This window comes from Haliaeetus albicilla, chromosome 3 (assembly GCF_947461875.1).
Source record: "Haliaeetus albicilla chromosome 3, bHalAlb1.1, whole genome shotgun sequence".
Taxonomy (NCBI): domain Eukaryota; kingdom Metazoa; phylum Chordata; class Aves; order Accipitriformes; family Accipitridae; genus Haliaeetus; species Haliaeetus albicilla.
In genome coordinates, this window is record NC_091485.1 from 34,588,346 (window position 1) to 34,606,102 (window position 17,757).

The following is a 17,757-nucleotide window of genomic DNA, read 5'->3' on the forward strand; positions in this document are numbered from 1 at the left end:
GGAGTGAACATACTCTTTAGAATTCTAAATTTTCTTTAGGACTATAAATATATATCTAGGTTTGTATGATAAATTTTAGAAACTAGAAGTACCCTGAAAGATAGAAGTTTGATAAGAACCAAAATCTCATCAAAACTATTTGACTCTCAGAAGGTTGACATATATGCATTTTAATGTAATATGAAATGATTGATGAAATGATCCATATTGTCCAAAGATCAAATGAAGTTACAATGTATCATTAACAATGAATGTGGGATTCAATGTTAGGTATAATCAGCGTGTGTTTTCTCAGATTCAGAGGGGAGATGTTGTGTTAAATATTACAAAAAAACAGACACAAATTTTAAATCCTCAGCTTAATCCAGGACTACATTTTCCTTGAAGTTCAAGCATATTTGGGTCCAATCTCTGTTTTATTAAGTATTTCCCCTTTTTTGCAGGTGGATTCATTTCTGGTGGAAGCTGTTTCTCTGAGTCATTTGCAAAAAGTGGTCATAGGACATGATGGAGAAGGCTATGGGGCTGGGATGTACCTCAGGATGGTAACAGTCAAACAATCACAAGACTCAGACAAAGAATGGGTCTTCCCATTGTGGAACTGGCTTGATACTCATCTGGGATTATATGACACTGTTTGTGAGATTGCGACAGTTGGTAAGGTGTTCTGCAAAACTGGCCTGTCTGGGGTTTTGGAGGGTTTTTTGGTTTTGGTTTTGGTTTGGTTTGGTTTTGATTTTGTTTTTGTTTTTAATTTGGCTACAGCTCTTTCAGATCTATATAGTATCTTTCTTTTATTGAAAATGTGAATTTTCAGTTTGATCTTACTATTAGAGCAAAACCACATCTGGTAAGGTCAAAGTTAAAAAAATTCCATCTTGTCAATGTGTTGTGTATGGAACACTTGCCTTCCATATTAATTATAGCACACTGCAATGAAAGATTTAAAGCAGATTAGAGTTTGGGATATGTGTCTCATAGGGATAAATAGCTTAAGTTTTATGTACCACTTTTCAGGTAGCTTAGGATATCATCTGAAATCCAGAGAAAAGTTACTTTAGTGAAATGAGCCTAGTCTTTATCTGTGGTATTATTCCACACCACAAAACAACAGTTCTGGTATGCTCAGTTTCTGCTCATTTCAAGCCTACTACACCACAATTTGTGCAAATCTAAACCTGGATGTATTTGGCAAAAGAACAATTACAGCGGGACCATTAGTCATTTAGAACTAGTAGAAAAGATCCTTCCCTTCAATCCTGTGAAAACAATTCCATGTAAAGTAAATGAGCTACAAAAGTTTGTCCAGAGGTAGTAAGACAGCTTAAAAACATAAGGTATGATAGATATGCAAGTATTCAGTTGTGTGTTTTTTCTGAGTTGTAGAAAGTACATTTTACTGAGCTGTTCCTTTCTGTTAAACCATTTTCATTTCCCATAGAATGGTTAAAACAGAATGAAAATGAAGGATAACAGTAATTAATGAAGAAAAAGAGAGGGAGATAGTAATATTGATCTTTTGAGGATCTTGCAAATATTTTTGTGTGTTTATTATAGGTTTACCTGTCAGTCTCACACTATTACAGGACATACTGTATTGGTAGGTAAGATCTAGTTACAAGCGGAGTTCATTAGTATTATTCATTTTGCATTAGGTGCCTACATGCTACAGATGGCTGGTGCTTCTAAATGACAAATTGGTTTTAGTAACATTGATTGCTTTTTTGAGAACAATTAATTAGAACTCTAAAAGGTGTCTGAATATTCTCTTAGCAATTACTTCCAAACATGACAAGGAAAATACCTTGGCATCAAGAGAATACCTCTGAAACTAAATTTTAAACATGGAAAGAACATTAAGCTGTTAAATTCTTGGCAAAAAATATAATAAAGGTATTGATGTGTTTATTCGTAATGGACTGTTGCTATAGATACAACATAACCTGCAAATAGAGCTTTGTTTGTGTACTGTAAAGGCTACGGTCCTGCTGTATTATGCCATTCACTCATGCTGTTATCTTTCCTCTTTCTCTTTGATAATTTTTAAAGGTAGAAGATTGACTTCTAGTCCTAAACTGCCTGAAATCAACAGGAAGTCATCAGGTCTCTGGATAATGGACATCACTGGATCTGACTTGAGCGACGAAGAGGATCAAATATGCCTTTCTTTTATCTTCTACGGCAACCTGAGTCACAAAAAGTTGCCACTTCTAGTCACCGGAAAAGCAATTCAGATCAAAGTACTTCAACCTTTCTCTATTGAAAGAAAAGCCTAAGAATCATGTAGCCAATAACCCACTTAATTCTGAGATATATTGTTTCTTTAAACTAAACTACCAAATTGATTTTTAAGTCCTCTGGGTAGTTTGGCACAGGTCGTCATTTTTGTTTGTAGGTAGTAACACTGCCACTTGAGCAATGGTTTTTGAATGAGCAGATTCTCCTGATGTCTCATACTGAGAATGCTTAAGTGAGCAAATTGGTCCCTTGGTACATATCACAGTATATATCATGCTGCAGGTACTGATTTACAGGTTTTGTTGATCTCACAAAAGTAATTTGTAAACATACACTATGCCATGGGATACTATAGAGCTTTTGGGGCCAATGATGAAGAAGGAAGAATCATAAATGAGATGAAACTTACAGAAAGTTCTTTTTTCTCTGTCATGTAATTTATTCATCCTTGCCACCACATTTCACCGGGCTGCCTTTTCTTGAATGGTTTATCTCTTTTTTTTGCCTGTCATTATCACTGCTTTTCCTCTTGATCTGCTCCTTTTTACCCGTAAGTTTTCTCCTTCTTTATTCACTTCTTCTGCCCTTCCATCATTTGTCTTCACTTCCTCCTATTACCCATTAACTGAAATATTAAAAAGCGTTTGAGGTCCACATTCATTGAATTGTAGCCTGCTTCTTTTCTCAATGCTCTTACTTCCCTCTTATAGCTATAATTCCTTTCTAGTGCCAACGCTGCGTTGCTCTTACACTTTTCTGGTTTTGCTCTCCATGAAAGACCACTTCAGTAGAATTTGGAACTGACCCAAAGGTAAACACTGCAGACACTTCTACTGGCTCAGGAAATCCCTGAGCCACAAAGTGCTGGAAGCTAGGACAATATTCAAGGGAAGTCTGACTACTACTTGTCCTGTTCTTGTACTGCTTCTTCCATCCTTCTGTTGTCCTTTGTGGGTTTTGAGGAAATGGTTGAAGCCTGTGAGAAAAATGATTTTGAACCTTGATTGGTTCCTCAGCCTTAGTTTTAACCTTGATCAGTTCATCCTGCAGCTGCAGAAACAAATATAAGGCAGGACTGAGGGAATGGGAGCAAAGGGGCAGACAGGGAAGTGGGAACTTCACAAGCCAGCTTTGCATCAGAGAAATATGTCCATGAAGCCATGTCCTGAAAGATGTTTCTTCAGAATTGACTGCTGGAACTGCGGAAGCAGGTAGCAAGAGAAAATCAGGAAAAAAAAGAAGGGGTGAAAAGAGCCCTGAAAAAAACCCAAAAGAGTGAGTGAAAATATGTTAGTTTTTATTTGGGAATTCATTAGAAAGCAGCCTTGGAGTTGTGAATGAAGAAACTGTTTCCTGGTTCTTCTTCCTACTAGTCAGGTAAATTGAACTTAATGATTGAGCTAAAGAAATAATTGGCTAGTTTTTGATGTTCCTCTTTTCTTTAATGGAAGAGGAACTAAGCAGAGTAGCTTAGGCCATAAACATCATCCAAAATGAGGAGTATCCAGAAGGTTTTCCTAAGTTATTTCCAAGAACCTCTGGTAAATATAAAGCAATAGTATGGAATTGGAAGTGCCCTGTCAGAGGAAAGGCTGAAGTCAGGTCACATGCACTTCTACTAACTGGGGAGTATTTGAAATGAAAGAGCAAGGGAAAGAATATGAGAAGTAGAGAATAGGAAGAGGAACAGATAACTTCTGGTTTCTCCCTTCTTTTTCCCTTACAGGGAAAAATTATTGTTTTAAAACCAATAATTATCTATTGGTTAAAGAACAATAGTTATCTAAGGTCTCCTCTACTTTCACTTAAGCAATGGTATGTCATAGAGATGTGGTACTATTCCCTGTAGAACTAGAAGATTTTTTCTCAAGCATGAATGCAAGAAGAGGGAGAATTTTATGGACAGCTTCTATATGAAAACATGATGTAGGGTGAAGATGGAGGATCTCTTGGATCTTTCCTCAAAATCGGATTAATTCTTCAAATTTATGGTTAATTGCACAGTTGTTATATTACAAGTTGGAAGAAACATTTCTAATAGTGTTCAAAATTTTTTAAATTGACTAAAGTTTCTGTGCCTGCAAATAATCTACTGAATCAGCGTAATATATGTGAACACGTGCCTTGTTCTGTGTACAAATTTCAGCAGTGACTGCCATCACTTGTTTCCTGATATCAAACATCAAGCATTCCATCTCCACGTTCACATTAGAAAGGGGAAAAATCATAGCAGTTATAAATCTGCCCCAATTCTTTAACTACTGAAGTTTGTTCAACTGTTACATACAGCTGTCAACTACATTTGATCTGGCACAATTAGAATGAGATCCATTAATCTTCTTTTTTTCCTAACGTAGGATGAACTGGCAGATATTGGCTCAATATACAAAGTTCAAGTAACTGGCCCACGTAGTGAGCTAAAACAGCCATGGCACTTAGATTTACTGCATATGAAGCACACAGGCACAAAGGAAGAGATGTATTTAGCTTTTGACTGCTGGTTCAACCCTAATGAAGACAAATGTGTGGAACTGCCAGCTCTCTATGCAGATCAGGAGCCTTTGCCTGGTAAGCCAAGTCTTTTTTTGTTACTGGGGTCAGTATCTGTCACTGGAATACCAGTCTATCTCTCTTGGGCCTGAAATATTGTGTGAGGATTTCCACAAGAATTTCATATTAAGCAATATGATGGTTTTGCACATGCATTTATCACAAAAGAAAGCTGAGAAAACAGAAATCATTGGTATCAGGATTATGAAAGATGATGTAACTGCTGACACCAAACATAGAATTTGGTTTCTTTCATGTTAGTTATCTTACAGTTTTAGCTCTTGATTATTTATTTTCTCTTCAAATTAATGCTATGTTAACTGAAGGTGTGTACAAAATATAATCTACTGTGTGATATTACCTGAATCTTCTTATTCACAAAGAAATTTATGTAACATAGAAACGTAGTAAAGTTTTAAGAATGAAAGAATTGTGAAGACCCCTTACAAAACAGAGATAGAATTTTTAAAATGTCTTACAATCAGCCAGCAAAGAGATACCCAAGAATTTCAATTGCACTAGTGTTTTATTGATGTTGATGAGAAATTCTTAGTACAGCAAGTAATATTCCACAGAAAATATATATGTTGCCTGTTTCTCTGCTGTTAGTAACACATGTGAATTGTATGATGCCAGAGAGATAATAAAGTGATTTCTCCTACTCCCTTAGGAATATGGAAAGGAACAACCAATTGCATACTGATAACTTGATCACTAGCTATTTAAGAATAGGCTCCCCATCTATCCAGCTCCTTAGAATAAAGAGGATTGATGGGGATAGTAAAGATCATAAATTGAAGATTTTAGTGATGGTTAAGAGTTTTATTGCTAGAGGCTATAGTACAAAGAATATTCTGCTTAAACAGAAACTAATATAAAAAAATGGAAGCAGCCCAGAAAAAGGAATAAAATATTCCATGTGACCTTTTGCACACTATTCTCTAAGGAGATTTTCCTAAATATTTCATCCCATTTAAACTTGAAACTCGAACAAATAAAACACTGAAGACCTTTTAGATCTCTGGTTTTGTATGGGTTTGTATAACTTTAAACAATTAGTAGCCTTGTATTCACTTACTGAAAAAAATCTTGGTTTTAGTGTTTTGATCCATCTGATTCAAAACAACATTGGATGTTGGATGTAATATATTCAGGATGTACAATCATGAATACAGTAAATCTAGAGTTTGTTAAAAAGCTCTATTTCCCCAATTTATTTATGAAAAAATGGGGAAAATTATAAGTATCAGTAATTATTTTCAGAATTCAAATTGTTAAATGTTTACATATAAAAAGTCCAGAAATTCAAACAAAAAAATTTTCTAGAATACATCCCTCAAAGCCTCTATTATGCTAAGAACCAAATGGCAATACTGTCAGACAGCACTATCCAGACTTGTAAAGCAATACAGTTTTGAGGTATATTAGAAAATTAAGCTGTTTTTCTTGGAAATTTTCCAGGAAAAAGATGTGTGTATACACTCCCTTAAAAATTATTCCATAGATGGCTAGTAACTACTAACCTAGGAAGTTTCTCACAAGTAAATTTGTGGATTCCAGTGATCTACAACTGGAAGTGTTAATATCAGTTTTAGCCTTTGTAGCCTCAATACTAATTCAGTCTAAAATTTCTGTCAGCTTCTTCCTTGAATTACAGTTTGATTACTAGAGACAAAAAAAATTTTTCATTTTTATATGTTTGCTTTCATTATTGCTTTGAAAGAGACATCCATTTATGGAGATGTCTTTAATGAACATCTTGATAAAATAAATTCAAATAAAGACAAAAGAACAATTTTGAAAGGTATTGATCATTGCTATCCCCAGACAATGAAAACAACAGGCATATAACTTCTTAGTAAGCAAAGTAAATGCTAAAAACTAAGCATCCAAATAAACAGTAACCTTTACCAGTAATGTCAATTGCCTGGTTGTAATGAAGACAATACTAATATAATTACTTCTGTTCTAAACTAAGTAATTCTGTGAGATTTAGCAAGGCAAAAATACATATATATGCGAATTTGTAATCTTCAGGAAAATTGCAATTCCTTTGTTAAAAGCGGTGGCCAGTCCCAATTTTTTCCTGCACCTACAAACACATTTGTTCCATGTTTTTTCATCTCTTTCCGAGCATTGATGTATCCTCTGTCCATGTCTGCTGCATAGCCCACCTCATCTGGTGGGGCATGAGGATGATTTTTCAAGCCCAGTAAATCCCATCACAGTTATCAGCTATCATTGAATCTATTATTAATAATTAAAAACAAATAAATGAACAAAAAATAAGCAAAATTTAAATGGGAACCTCTGAAATTGCTTTTTTTTCTATCTGTAGAAATATTTCTTCTTAAAAGTAAGTGCCCAAGCCCAGACTGTAGGTAACTTCCCAGATACAATTATATTAAAAAAGCAAGGTCAAATTATTCTGTTGCATAATTTTGTTAGGTTCTGTGAGATTATCTCAGAGCTGAATTTGTATTCTGGATATTAGCTAGTATCACAGAAGCAAATTATTTTTTTTATTTCTTTTCTTTAGTCTGTCCATCTTAGTGTTTGTGAGCACATTATTTTAGTCTATCTGTGTTGTGGGCCAAATTATTTATCATGCATCTTTTTGGACTTTGGATTAAAGGACATTTATTAAATTTTTTTTTATGAATTCTGAGATAATTCTGTGATAATTCTGTGCAGGACATTGATATGCATATTAACACACTGGGACAAAATAATTGCACACAATAACAATTAACTTTTTAGAAATTCTTGCTGTTAGACTCCACATTTCTTGACGATTTCTAGATAATTTCTTGATGATTTTTAGAATGCCATTATTTGTGACTGCAGTTGAAGGCACGCACCAGGAGTTATATAGCAATAGGAGCTGTAAGAAGCTACAGTAAGAACTTTGCAATATGTAGCTGTTGAAGTAACTATTGAAGATCAATGTTACCTTTTCTTTACTAAAGGATTTTTAATACCATTTGTGAACTGGACTCTTCTGGTGGACATTAGGTTCCTGCGACAGATAAAGTGCTTTTTTTCTGAGTCTACTGACAACCTGCTCCTCCTCCCTCCCCCAGTTGAGTCTGTTGACATAAGAACATGAAGAATTTAAGTGTTTAATATCTGTAGTGAGAAACATCTGTATTAGCAAACATATTGATCTTTATTAAAAATCACCCAACTTTATGTTTTTGTAGTTAATAGATAAAGTATAACATTTCCACTGCTTTGTTAATCATAATAGATCAGTATTATGTAGCAGTGTACCATGACGTGTTTGAGCATGGAGTAGTAGTTCACTACATGATACTTAACTTTGCCAGATACAATGCAGTCCAGAATCTCATATTTATCAAATAATTCCTTTTTCATTAAAGTTAATGGTAAGTCTCATGTTGTTTTCCAAATGAAAGTAGTTTAGAGATGCTTCAGCTAATGTAGTCTTTTGAATTACTAGGCTTATTAGCTCAAGCATGGTATCAAACTCACACAAACCAGGCTGGCTCAGGTGTAGAGCTGAAGTGAATCATGCTGCTGCTTACTTTTACTGATTCAAATTCCTGCTGACTCAGGCATCTCTCTACCACACTCTGTTGTGCAGGTTAGATGAACCCTGTACTTTTGACTAGATTAATAAGATCAGATATTCAACTGGCATACACTGATTTGCTCCACTGTCTTGAGGGTTATTAGCTATGTGGCTATATCAACTGAGGATCTTGTCCCTAATCTTTAATTTCGCAGAAAGGATGATTTTAATTTTTTGAGGCTTCTTATGTGATAAATTAGCAGGGTTAGGCATCAAATTTAGTTTTCCACATTATTTTTTTGCCATAGAACCAAACGAACATTTAAAAAATATCCCTCCCTACTCTACTTGCCTTTAATTCTTAGTTGCCTAACTTTCATTAAAAAAAACCCCCTGATTTAATGGGGAATTATGACAATAACCTCTGGAATACTCATTCCCCATATTGCCTTTTTCTATTTATTTTACTATTTTGTAGAGTAGAACTTCTGCAGAAGCCTCTGAAAAAAAAAGTCCCTGTCAGCTATATCTAACACCTCTGAAATACAGCACCCTACCCTGCCCCATTTGCACTACCACCCGTACTGTCTTATGTTTCCATGGTGAACCTGACAAGCTACAGAGGAGAGCAGAAACAGAAGAGGTCTTGAGAGCTCCAACAAAAGAGGAGTTCATTTGATAGTTCATTTCTTCCCCCACAGCTTTTCTTACTGTTTCCCCCCACTGGAAAAAATTACCTGCATTGCCTGATTTCTTTACAAAGCTAAAATCACAATGGTGTAAAAGGTTTAACTATATCTCTAACATTCAGAAAGGATGTGATTGTATCATTTAAACTGTTCACCCTTGAAAGGCTGTTGAGAGTTCTGTGGGCAAAAGTTACTGAATTATCACAATAAATTATATTTGAATACATAGTACATAGTAAATTCAACAACAACAAAGGCAAATTCAAAGCAACACCTTCTGTCCTATCTTTAATTCATGTTTTTCCCCTTTTTAATGAGCATTAGGTGATTGCTTTCAGTTTCACACCATGTTGGCTTACATCTGAAACAGAGCTTTTATAAATAGGATTGGGAAGAGATGAAAAAATGGCAAGGTTGAACAGAACACCTTATTTTAGTAGATTTTTGTTGTTGGGGTATGTTGTTCATCTGAGAGTCAGAATGGTCCCAAACTCACCCTTAAACTTTTACTCAATTTCCCAGCACCTCTTTTGTGTTATGCCTTCCTTTGTAAGGGTTACTTTGTATATTTTTACTTCACTTATATAGTGGAAGTCCTTTCTCTGATCCAAAACCTTTGAAAATTAATGGAAATATTTGCTGTGACTACATAAAGCTTTAAATTATGCAACAATAGATTCAGCAGATTCCACTGAAAATACTGACTCAGCAAAAGCATTAGATATGTTTCTAATTTTCAGTGTATATCTCATTTGAATACTACTTGTGTGATTAAAGCTAAGCTCGTGATCAAGTATATTAATGATTCTGGACCACAGCAGTAAAGATGATTGTGAGCACTGTGATTTCTAATCCACCCTACATGAGTGATCGAATCTGTGGACCAAACTCTTCCAATCTTATTCACACAAGTAGCCTTTTGACTTGCAATGAATCTGCTTATATGACCAAGGTATATAGGCAAGGCAATGCTCTACATGATTAACACAGAATCTTACCTTCATAACCTAACTCCTCTAAAAGCAAAAATGCAATTGGCTAAATGCCAAAGACTCACCTGGATCGCTCATGTACTTTCAACTATCTGGATCTCCAGCAAGGGCAAGTCTGTGTAGCTATGCTGACTTTCATGCACCTATGTTGTCTTTCACCTGTCAGTGCATATTTAACTGCCTCAAAGAAAAGGTTGACATACATTAGGGCTCCAGTCTAGGAAAACTCTTAGTTTACTTTTTATCACCAAACATGAGTGATGTCATCAATTACAAGTACTTTCCCAACTCTTGGTTTAAATTATTAAAAAAAAAATAAATCCCAGAGGAGGTCCCTGAAGTAAAGTAAGTAGTGCTGCAGTGAAATAAAGTTACTTTTCAGAAAACAGAGTTTCTCAGACGTCATCTCCATGTAGTAAAAGATGAAGAGAAACAAAGATATTTCAGAAGTTTATTGCAATGAGCACACCTTTATTAGTGGACTGATACAGCCCTTACTATTTAATGAATCCTTTTAGATACTAATTTTTCAATCAGTATGCAAACCTACCCTTTAGAACCCTTGTTCCAGTTATGTGACCTTTTTATTTTAGACATGTAAAGAAATAGCTATATGTCACAGTATTTGAAATCAGGCCTTTTGATTATAACACTCAATATGAATAGCACCAACTTGTGAAAAGAGCTGTAAGAAAAGCTTAAAAATAAATATCCTCAGAACACTTTTTTTTTTCCTCCCTGTTTTCCTATCACCTACGCATGAAAACAAATGACAGCCTTAGCTTCTGGGTTCTAACAATCATTCTCAAACCTACCAGAAATTTCTCTTAATTATATCTTTTTAAAGGATGTATGGTTTGGTTAAATTGGGCCGTTTCTATCTTGGAATAAATTTGATTCAAGAAGCAAACCATACTGAAAATATCAGATGTTTCTAGGATGTGTACTTAGATATTTGTGTATCCTGTGATGTATTTTAGACTGAAATACTTATTTCAGACTTGAATAATGTGTATTTCAGTGCTCTCTGGCTTGTGATTGTGAGACTGAAAGTGCTTCTTAGTTGCTCCTTGGTTTCATGTCTGTTTAAAGCTCCATTTCCCTTCTTTGCACACACGTGTTTCCTGGGAAGGCAGACATTGTACAGCCAGCCAGGTCCCAGGCAGGGACAAGCAGCAGAGTGAGGCTGGAAGACTTTCTCCAGCATGTAACTGTCACATAGTCTAGATGTTGTCTATGTCTGCTTTACTGTACCAGTGATGAAAGCTGTGGGAGTTGGGGCTGAATAGTTTGGAGTAGTCAAAGATAGCTCAGTACTGGTAAAATGTTGGATTTTAAGGGTGCTCAGTCCTTAAAAAAAAAAATCAGTCTTTTTGCACTTTACAGTGGATAAAAATGTTTTCCTCCTTCAGAAAAATATTAGAAAGTTGTGTTTTACAAACCTGTGTTTCTGCAAGATAATAGCTTTTTTCCTTAGGCCGAAGTAATGATGTTTGTGGTTGGAAGCAGACACCATCTAAGTTTAGACTCCTAACTTTTAGTGTCTATCCCTAGAATATATGGGAACCCATCATAGGTGTTTTCTACTGCACCTGCCTTTCCCTGCTGACTACCCAAGGATCATATTCCTAATATAGCCACCAACATGAGATTCCTAAAGTGACAGCACCAGCATTATACAAATGAGCACAGATTTATTATTGCAGTCTGAGTAAGAGCAGACTTACAACACTAGGAGGAAAAAAAACCCAACCCCCAAAAATGCCTTCCTACTTTTTCCTGGCCTCCTTCTTGTTAAAATGATACTCTAAAACCATGAATATTGAGATTGTGACCTGCTTCTGTTTAAGTGTTTGCTTGTTGTTTCCATGATAAACTCAGGGGCTAAAATAGGTAATTTAAAAAAAATGAACATATGAGTTTTTCATGAAGTTTCTTCAGAATTAATGCAATCTGGTCTCGTCTGCATCACTCCCTTGTGTATTGGTGTCAGAAAGAGGCAAGGAAGCAGAAGCTTCACAGAGCAGCCATAGGTGTCTCTTCTAATCCCTATACTATGACCACAGCTGAGAAAATCAGGAATGCTTTTTCCGAAACTCAAATTTCACTTAGCTGATCTGTATTTGTGGGTTATTATATAGTACATGGGAGGTTCTTTGGAGACTGATACAAACTGTGAGGAGTTTTTTCTATTTATGTATTAAAGTTGATGTTGAATGAATTTTTAATTCATTATTTCTGTTTCACATGAACATGCTTTAACTCAAGAACATTGTAATAGTATTACGGTCTGACTAGTGAGAAAGCTTGATAGTCTCGATGTGTTCATTCATTGGGAGATAATTACATGAGTTTAAAGCTTAAGACAATCAGGTCCCAGAGTTCTTCTAAACCACTTCATAAGCATAGACTCCCATTTCATTTCAAGAAGAAAATAATAGGCAGAGAGGGAAGGAAGAAACAAAGAACTATGAGTAAATAGTCCTAGAAAGCAGAACTTGGACTTTCCAAATAGCACATAAACATGAAGTATTTGTTAGAAAGGGATTTCCTACCTTAGGGGGAAGCGGGCAGTACACAAGAGAGAGATCCTGTGCCCCAAGCAGCAGCCAGTAGTGCTGATTTTCTGGGAGTGGTGTCAGAGCAGAACAAATCTGTATTCTGCAGATTGCCAAACAGGGAGTTATGCGGCAGGAACGTGTTTTGGTTATGTATGTCACCAGGACTGAAGAAAACTATACTCCTTGTTCTGTGGCACAGTATGGGATTTGGATGACATTTGCAATGGTTTCTACCAGGGATTGGTATATAATTCAGGTGTTGGACAAGAAGACAAGGAATAATTTCTCCTGCTGACTTTTTGGTTTTGTATGTGTATTTTTTCTGAAGTTGTGGAATATGCAATCCATTTGCACACGGGAGACTTGAAGAAAGCAGATGCCACTGGTGAGGCTTATCTTTGTATACAAGGACAAAGGAGTGACTCTGGGAAACGATGGCTTAACTCGAGAAACAGCCTGATCACTTTTGTTAGAGGGCAGGTAAAACAATGAGGAAAAATGTAACTGAATCTGTGAGTGTCTTTTTGTCAGAACTTATGTTTACATAAAGCTTTTCATGGACAGAGTATCAAAAATACTAATGTTTTATATTCCATATAGACATAATTTTCTCATGCCACAAAGAGGTGATTGTCTCCACAGATAATGTTGCTTTTAAGCATCACCAGCATTGTCAACAATGAAACAGTTAAGTTGACAAAGTAATTTTGAGCTGGACTAAATATACTCTAAAAGTTCTATTTTAATATTGCAGACTTTTAAGGCCAGGGAGGTATCAGTGCTTCGTTAAAATATGCCAGATTGATAGAACTGATAACATTTCTGTAGGATATCTTGCCTTTTTACCTGCATTAGACCGTGACCTTTTCTTGTTAACTTTTCTGAACACTAATGTCAGTGTTCCAAGCAGAGTTTTATTTTTTCATGTTTCCAATTCTTCCATCCACTTACTGCTTTTAAACATGGTAAACACATTCTTGCTTTTTGAGGCTTAAAGGGCTTTTCCTAGAAGGGTAATTCCTGGAGTAATTATTGGCATAAGAGCAAAGTAACTACAACAAATTTCAGATCAAAAGAAAATGTCTAGCTGATACTTTACTAGACCCCACAGTTTGCTCTGAGTTTAGGTTTGGAAGATCTTTTAATTTTTTTTTTTTAAGGGAATCATAAAATCATTGTGAAGTACATAAGAATCCACTTTTGGGGAGGGCAGGAGAGAGTATTTCATTATTGCCAGCCAACCCAGATTAGTTTGTCCTCTGATGTAGAAATCTAGAGATCTCTGCTTGCAATATGCTTCATTTATTCTTTAAACGTGCCTCTGTTTATTTTATCTGCTTTTCTTTTCACTTCTAAAGATTCTAGAAGACACAATGGTTTTTGTATGAACACCAAACTAAACCTTTGTTAGTCATTACGTCCTCTGTATGCCTGTATTTTCTCTCTCCATTGTGGAAGAGAATATGTGTGCCCAATGTCATGTTTGTCAAGAACTGATCAAACTGCTATCTCAGACTTCACAAAATAAATCTGAAAATAATAATGACAGGATAGTAGGGCTTACCTGGCTTTAAGGAGTAATATAGGAAATTTTATACATTAATCTTTTGGGTGATATAGATAATAGTTATATACAATATATCTTAAAGATAATACCTTAGAGAAATCTGAACAGCAAGACTGCTTGCTACAATGGATAAGGTATCAGTACAGACTGAAAGAGGGACTGATTCCTGTTTCTTTCAAAAAACTGAACTGTCCTGAGCTTTTCTTTTTATTCTTTATTTTCTAAGTTTGTATGTTAAATTTTCTTTAAGAATAAAACTTGTAGGAAAAAATATGTGAACAATGCAATTGACTTCTGTGAATACTCACTCCAATGGAAATATAACTCATCTGCAAATTCACAAGAATTTTTTCTGTATAATCCAGATTCTGTGTCAGTTTTTGAATGGACCTGGTCAAGAGGCTAAATCCTTCGTCTGCAACTCTAAAGGGCCCTTCTATATCCTGGGCTATAGAACCCTAATCTTTTTCTTATGGAAAAGATTTCGAGTAACAACTGTTTAGGTATTCAGTCTCTCAGTTTTCTTTACTCCAACTTGCCCTCAAATGCCTAATTCTCTGGTTTTAGTCTTTGCTCTTTTTTTCTAGATGATTCCCATGATCAGTATGGTTCTCACAGGTAGCATGAATTTTTGTATGTCATTTTACTTGGCAGCAACTATGGGAACAATACAAGGTTTTTAATGTTTGTTTTCAAACCTTCAAATTGGTCCCCAAATTTGTCTTCAAATTGCACTTTCAACCCAACCTTTCCAAGACAACTACTTCTGTCTACAACAGGATAGCTTACAAAGTCACAAGAAATAAAACAGTCTTAATCATGGAAATTTTATTCTACAGCTGGTTTCCCAAAAGAGTAGATGAATCCATTCATGAACAGTATGTTCCAAACCTCGTTTCTTCAGGCCCAGTTCAAAAAAGCCAACAAATACACACTTTAAGCAATGTGTGCCCCCAGTATCAGTGTGCATAGTTATGTGAGCTTTCCCACCAATTATGAAGGAAAATGACTGTGCAAACTTGAATATGCAAGAAGGTGAATATACTACAAAGATTTACAGTAGGGAAAAAAGGGAAGATTCCATGAAGTTTATTCATCATGCAAGTCTGTTGTATGTGGAAAATTTGACCTATTATAGAGACGGCTTCAGTGAAAAATCCTTATCCCAATAGCATAGTGATTGAAACCTTCCCAGACACTATTAATTTCATTCCCATTTACCTGCCTAATTTCTACTAAATTAACTGTGAATTTTAGTGAAAATGAAATTCCTCCAGATTTTCATAATTATTAGACAACTATTGTTCATAAGTTTCATTGGGAGTTAGGTTCAGGATCAATGCAACTTTCAACACAAGTAGTAATTGATCTGATTTGGTTATTTCAGTACGACAGTACTAGAAATGAGTACTTTATTGCTAGTGCGTGTATCTGATGTTTCCAAAATTACTTCCTATTAAATACAGCAGCATTTTGAAATTCATAATATTAACTGGATCAGAAAATATCAGTTGTAGCATGTAATGTTTAATTATGAACTCAAAGACAATGAAATGGCATAAACAAGATAAATTTGCTTCCACTGAGATACAAAACAATGACCAGACACACAAGGCTAAACTGATAAATATTCAAAACAGATACATATTAAGTTTAACTAAAATGTTATTTTGATTATTTTCATATTGCAGGTGGATGTTTTCAAAATCAAAGCAGTATACCTTGGCAAGTTGAACCAAGTTCTTGTTGGATTTAAGAGTCTAAAAAAAGGTCAGCATTTTTTTCAGTTAACGTATGTTAATAATAATGTAGATTATCAGATTTAGGAGGTCCTAGAACTTCTGAAATGTCTTAAATTTAAGATTAAAAATCACAAGTTTTTTTTTAAGTTCTAGAAAATTTGAAATTGCTCTCCATATTCTGCTGTTCATTATTTCTGTTGGACTACACACGTGAAGTAGTCAGCTTGGTTTTACTAAAATGTGCAAAGGATTCCTAGGAAATGTGACAATGTAAAATGGTAAAATAAAATTATATGTGAAAACTTTCTCCATAAAAGTTATTATGTATTTATGAGTAGAGTCAACAAAGCTTTTGTTTTTCAGGAAGCAATATGACATCATTTTGCAATTTTTGACATTTTTTTCTTCCTCTCCATGTTTAGATGATGGACATTTTCATTTTAAAAGAGAATTTTTTTTTCAGGACTAAACGCTGCTAAGATAAGAACAGAAAATCAGTTCATCATATTGGGCAGTGGTACATGGAAGAAAGGCTGTTCTGGCCTCACAGCTTTTTTACTTCTAACCCATGAGAAATACATTCTTTTCTAAGGGATTCTGCATATGTGAGGTTGAGTGGCAGATAAAAATGCGGTACTTCCTGCAATATTTTTTCTTGTCTTCCTTCCAACTCCACAGCAGCTGTTGGAGTTAAAGAAAATTACTTACTTCTTAAAAATAAATAGCAACAGCAAAGAGCATAATTAATTGATATTTTATTCAATACTTTGGCTACAATTTTGGCCCATTGTTTTTAGAGGCAACAGACCAGAGATGCTACAGATATCCTACTTCTGCAGATAATATTGGTACTGGAAATAAGATTGCTCCAGAGCATGATAAGCTGAGTCTTTTGTTCTTTTTTTGTTTATCAAAAAAACAATACTATAAGATGATGTAGGTTAAACTCAGACTCAGAAAAACTGATTTGGAGACTATTATTTCCTATGTATTTCCTAGATAGTAACATTAAAAGGAATGATCAAACTTTCATTGACTTCACCAAGACTTGGAGTATAACCAAGTTTACCAAGACTCAGAGATCTGAGTCTTCAAATGCTTTGTTTCCAGAGAATCAACACAATGGTCTCAATCAAGAGAAAACCTTCAGCTGAAGTTTGTGCCTTATTAGATAGCATAGAAACTCACCAGAAAAAAAGTTGTGTGTTGAGTGGATTTTCTAATGGCTAACGTTGTAGAAATCCTGATCCTTTTTCCTTTAGGACTTTGGTAATACCATTTCCTGTGGGGTACTTCTTGTGTCTAGAGATCTCATGCAGAAGCCGTTCCATCTTTTGGGACACCAATAGATCATTAAATCAAATCTATCCCTATGTTTAATTTCACAAGATCTGTAAAAACTTTAAGACTTCTTCACTTTGTTGAATATTTTGGAGTGTAGGGGAACAGACAGAAACACATATACACACAGCCAATATATTTTCAGTCTTATTTCCTTAAGAAGTGCAGCAAAAGAGAACATTTTATTGATTTTCTGAAGATAGAAACTTATGACTGCATACACAGAACATTTTGTTGCTTAAAATGTATAAATTAATAATGTCCTGTTTATTTTCAATCAGATGAGTGGTTCTTGGAAAAAATTGTTATACAAGAAGTACTCTACCCTTTTTCTGCACATGTTTTTATTCACAATGACTGGATCAATAAACACTCAAGGACAGATTTTGTAGAAGTGGCAATTCCGCTCAAAGGTAATACCAGCAGAAATGTCCTTCATTTGCATGCATCACTACTGCATGGCAGAGCAGAACAGAACCAGTACAAAGCTACTTCACAATGTAGGCAGAACTGAGCATTGATGGTGTCCCGGTTTCAGCTGG

General features: G+C 35.1%; 1 protein-coding gene across 1 annotated transcript in view; it reads left to right on the forward strand.

Annotated features, from left to right (window-relative positions):
- The window catches only part of RP1 (RP1 axonemal microtubule associated), a 185,149-nt gene that overhangs the window by 114,015 nt on the left and 53,377 nt on the right, over positions 1-17,757 (forward strand). The window contains exons 34-39 of the mRNA XM_069779350.1: positions 444-657; positions 2,050-2,240; positions 4,596-4,806; positions 12,894-13,045; positions 15,824-15,902; positions 17,497-17,628. Coding sequence (XP_069635451.1) covers positions 444-657; positions 2,050-2,240; positions 4,596-4,806; positions 12,894-13,045; positions 15,824-15,902; positions 17,497-17,628 — 979 coding nt within the window. The remainder of the gene's footprint in view (positions 1-443; positions 658-2,049; positions 2,241-4,595; positions 4,807-12,893; positions 13,046-15,823; positions 15,903-17,496; positions 17,629-17,757) is intronic.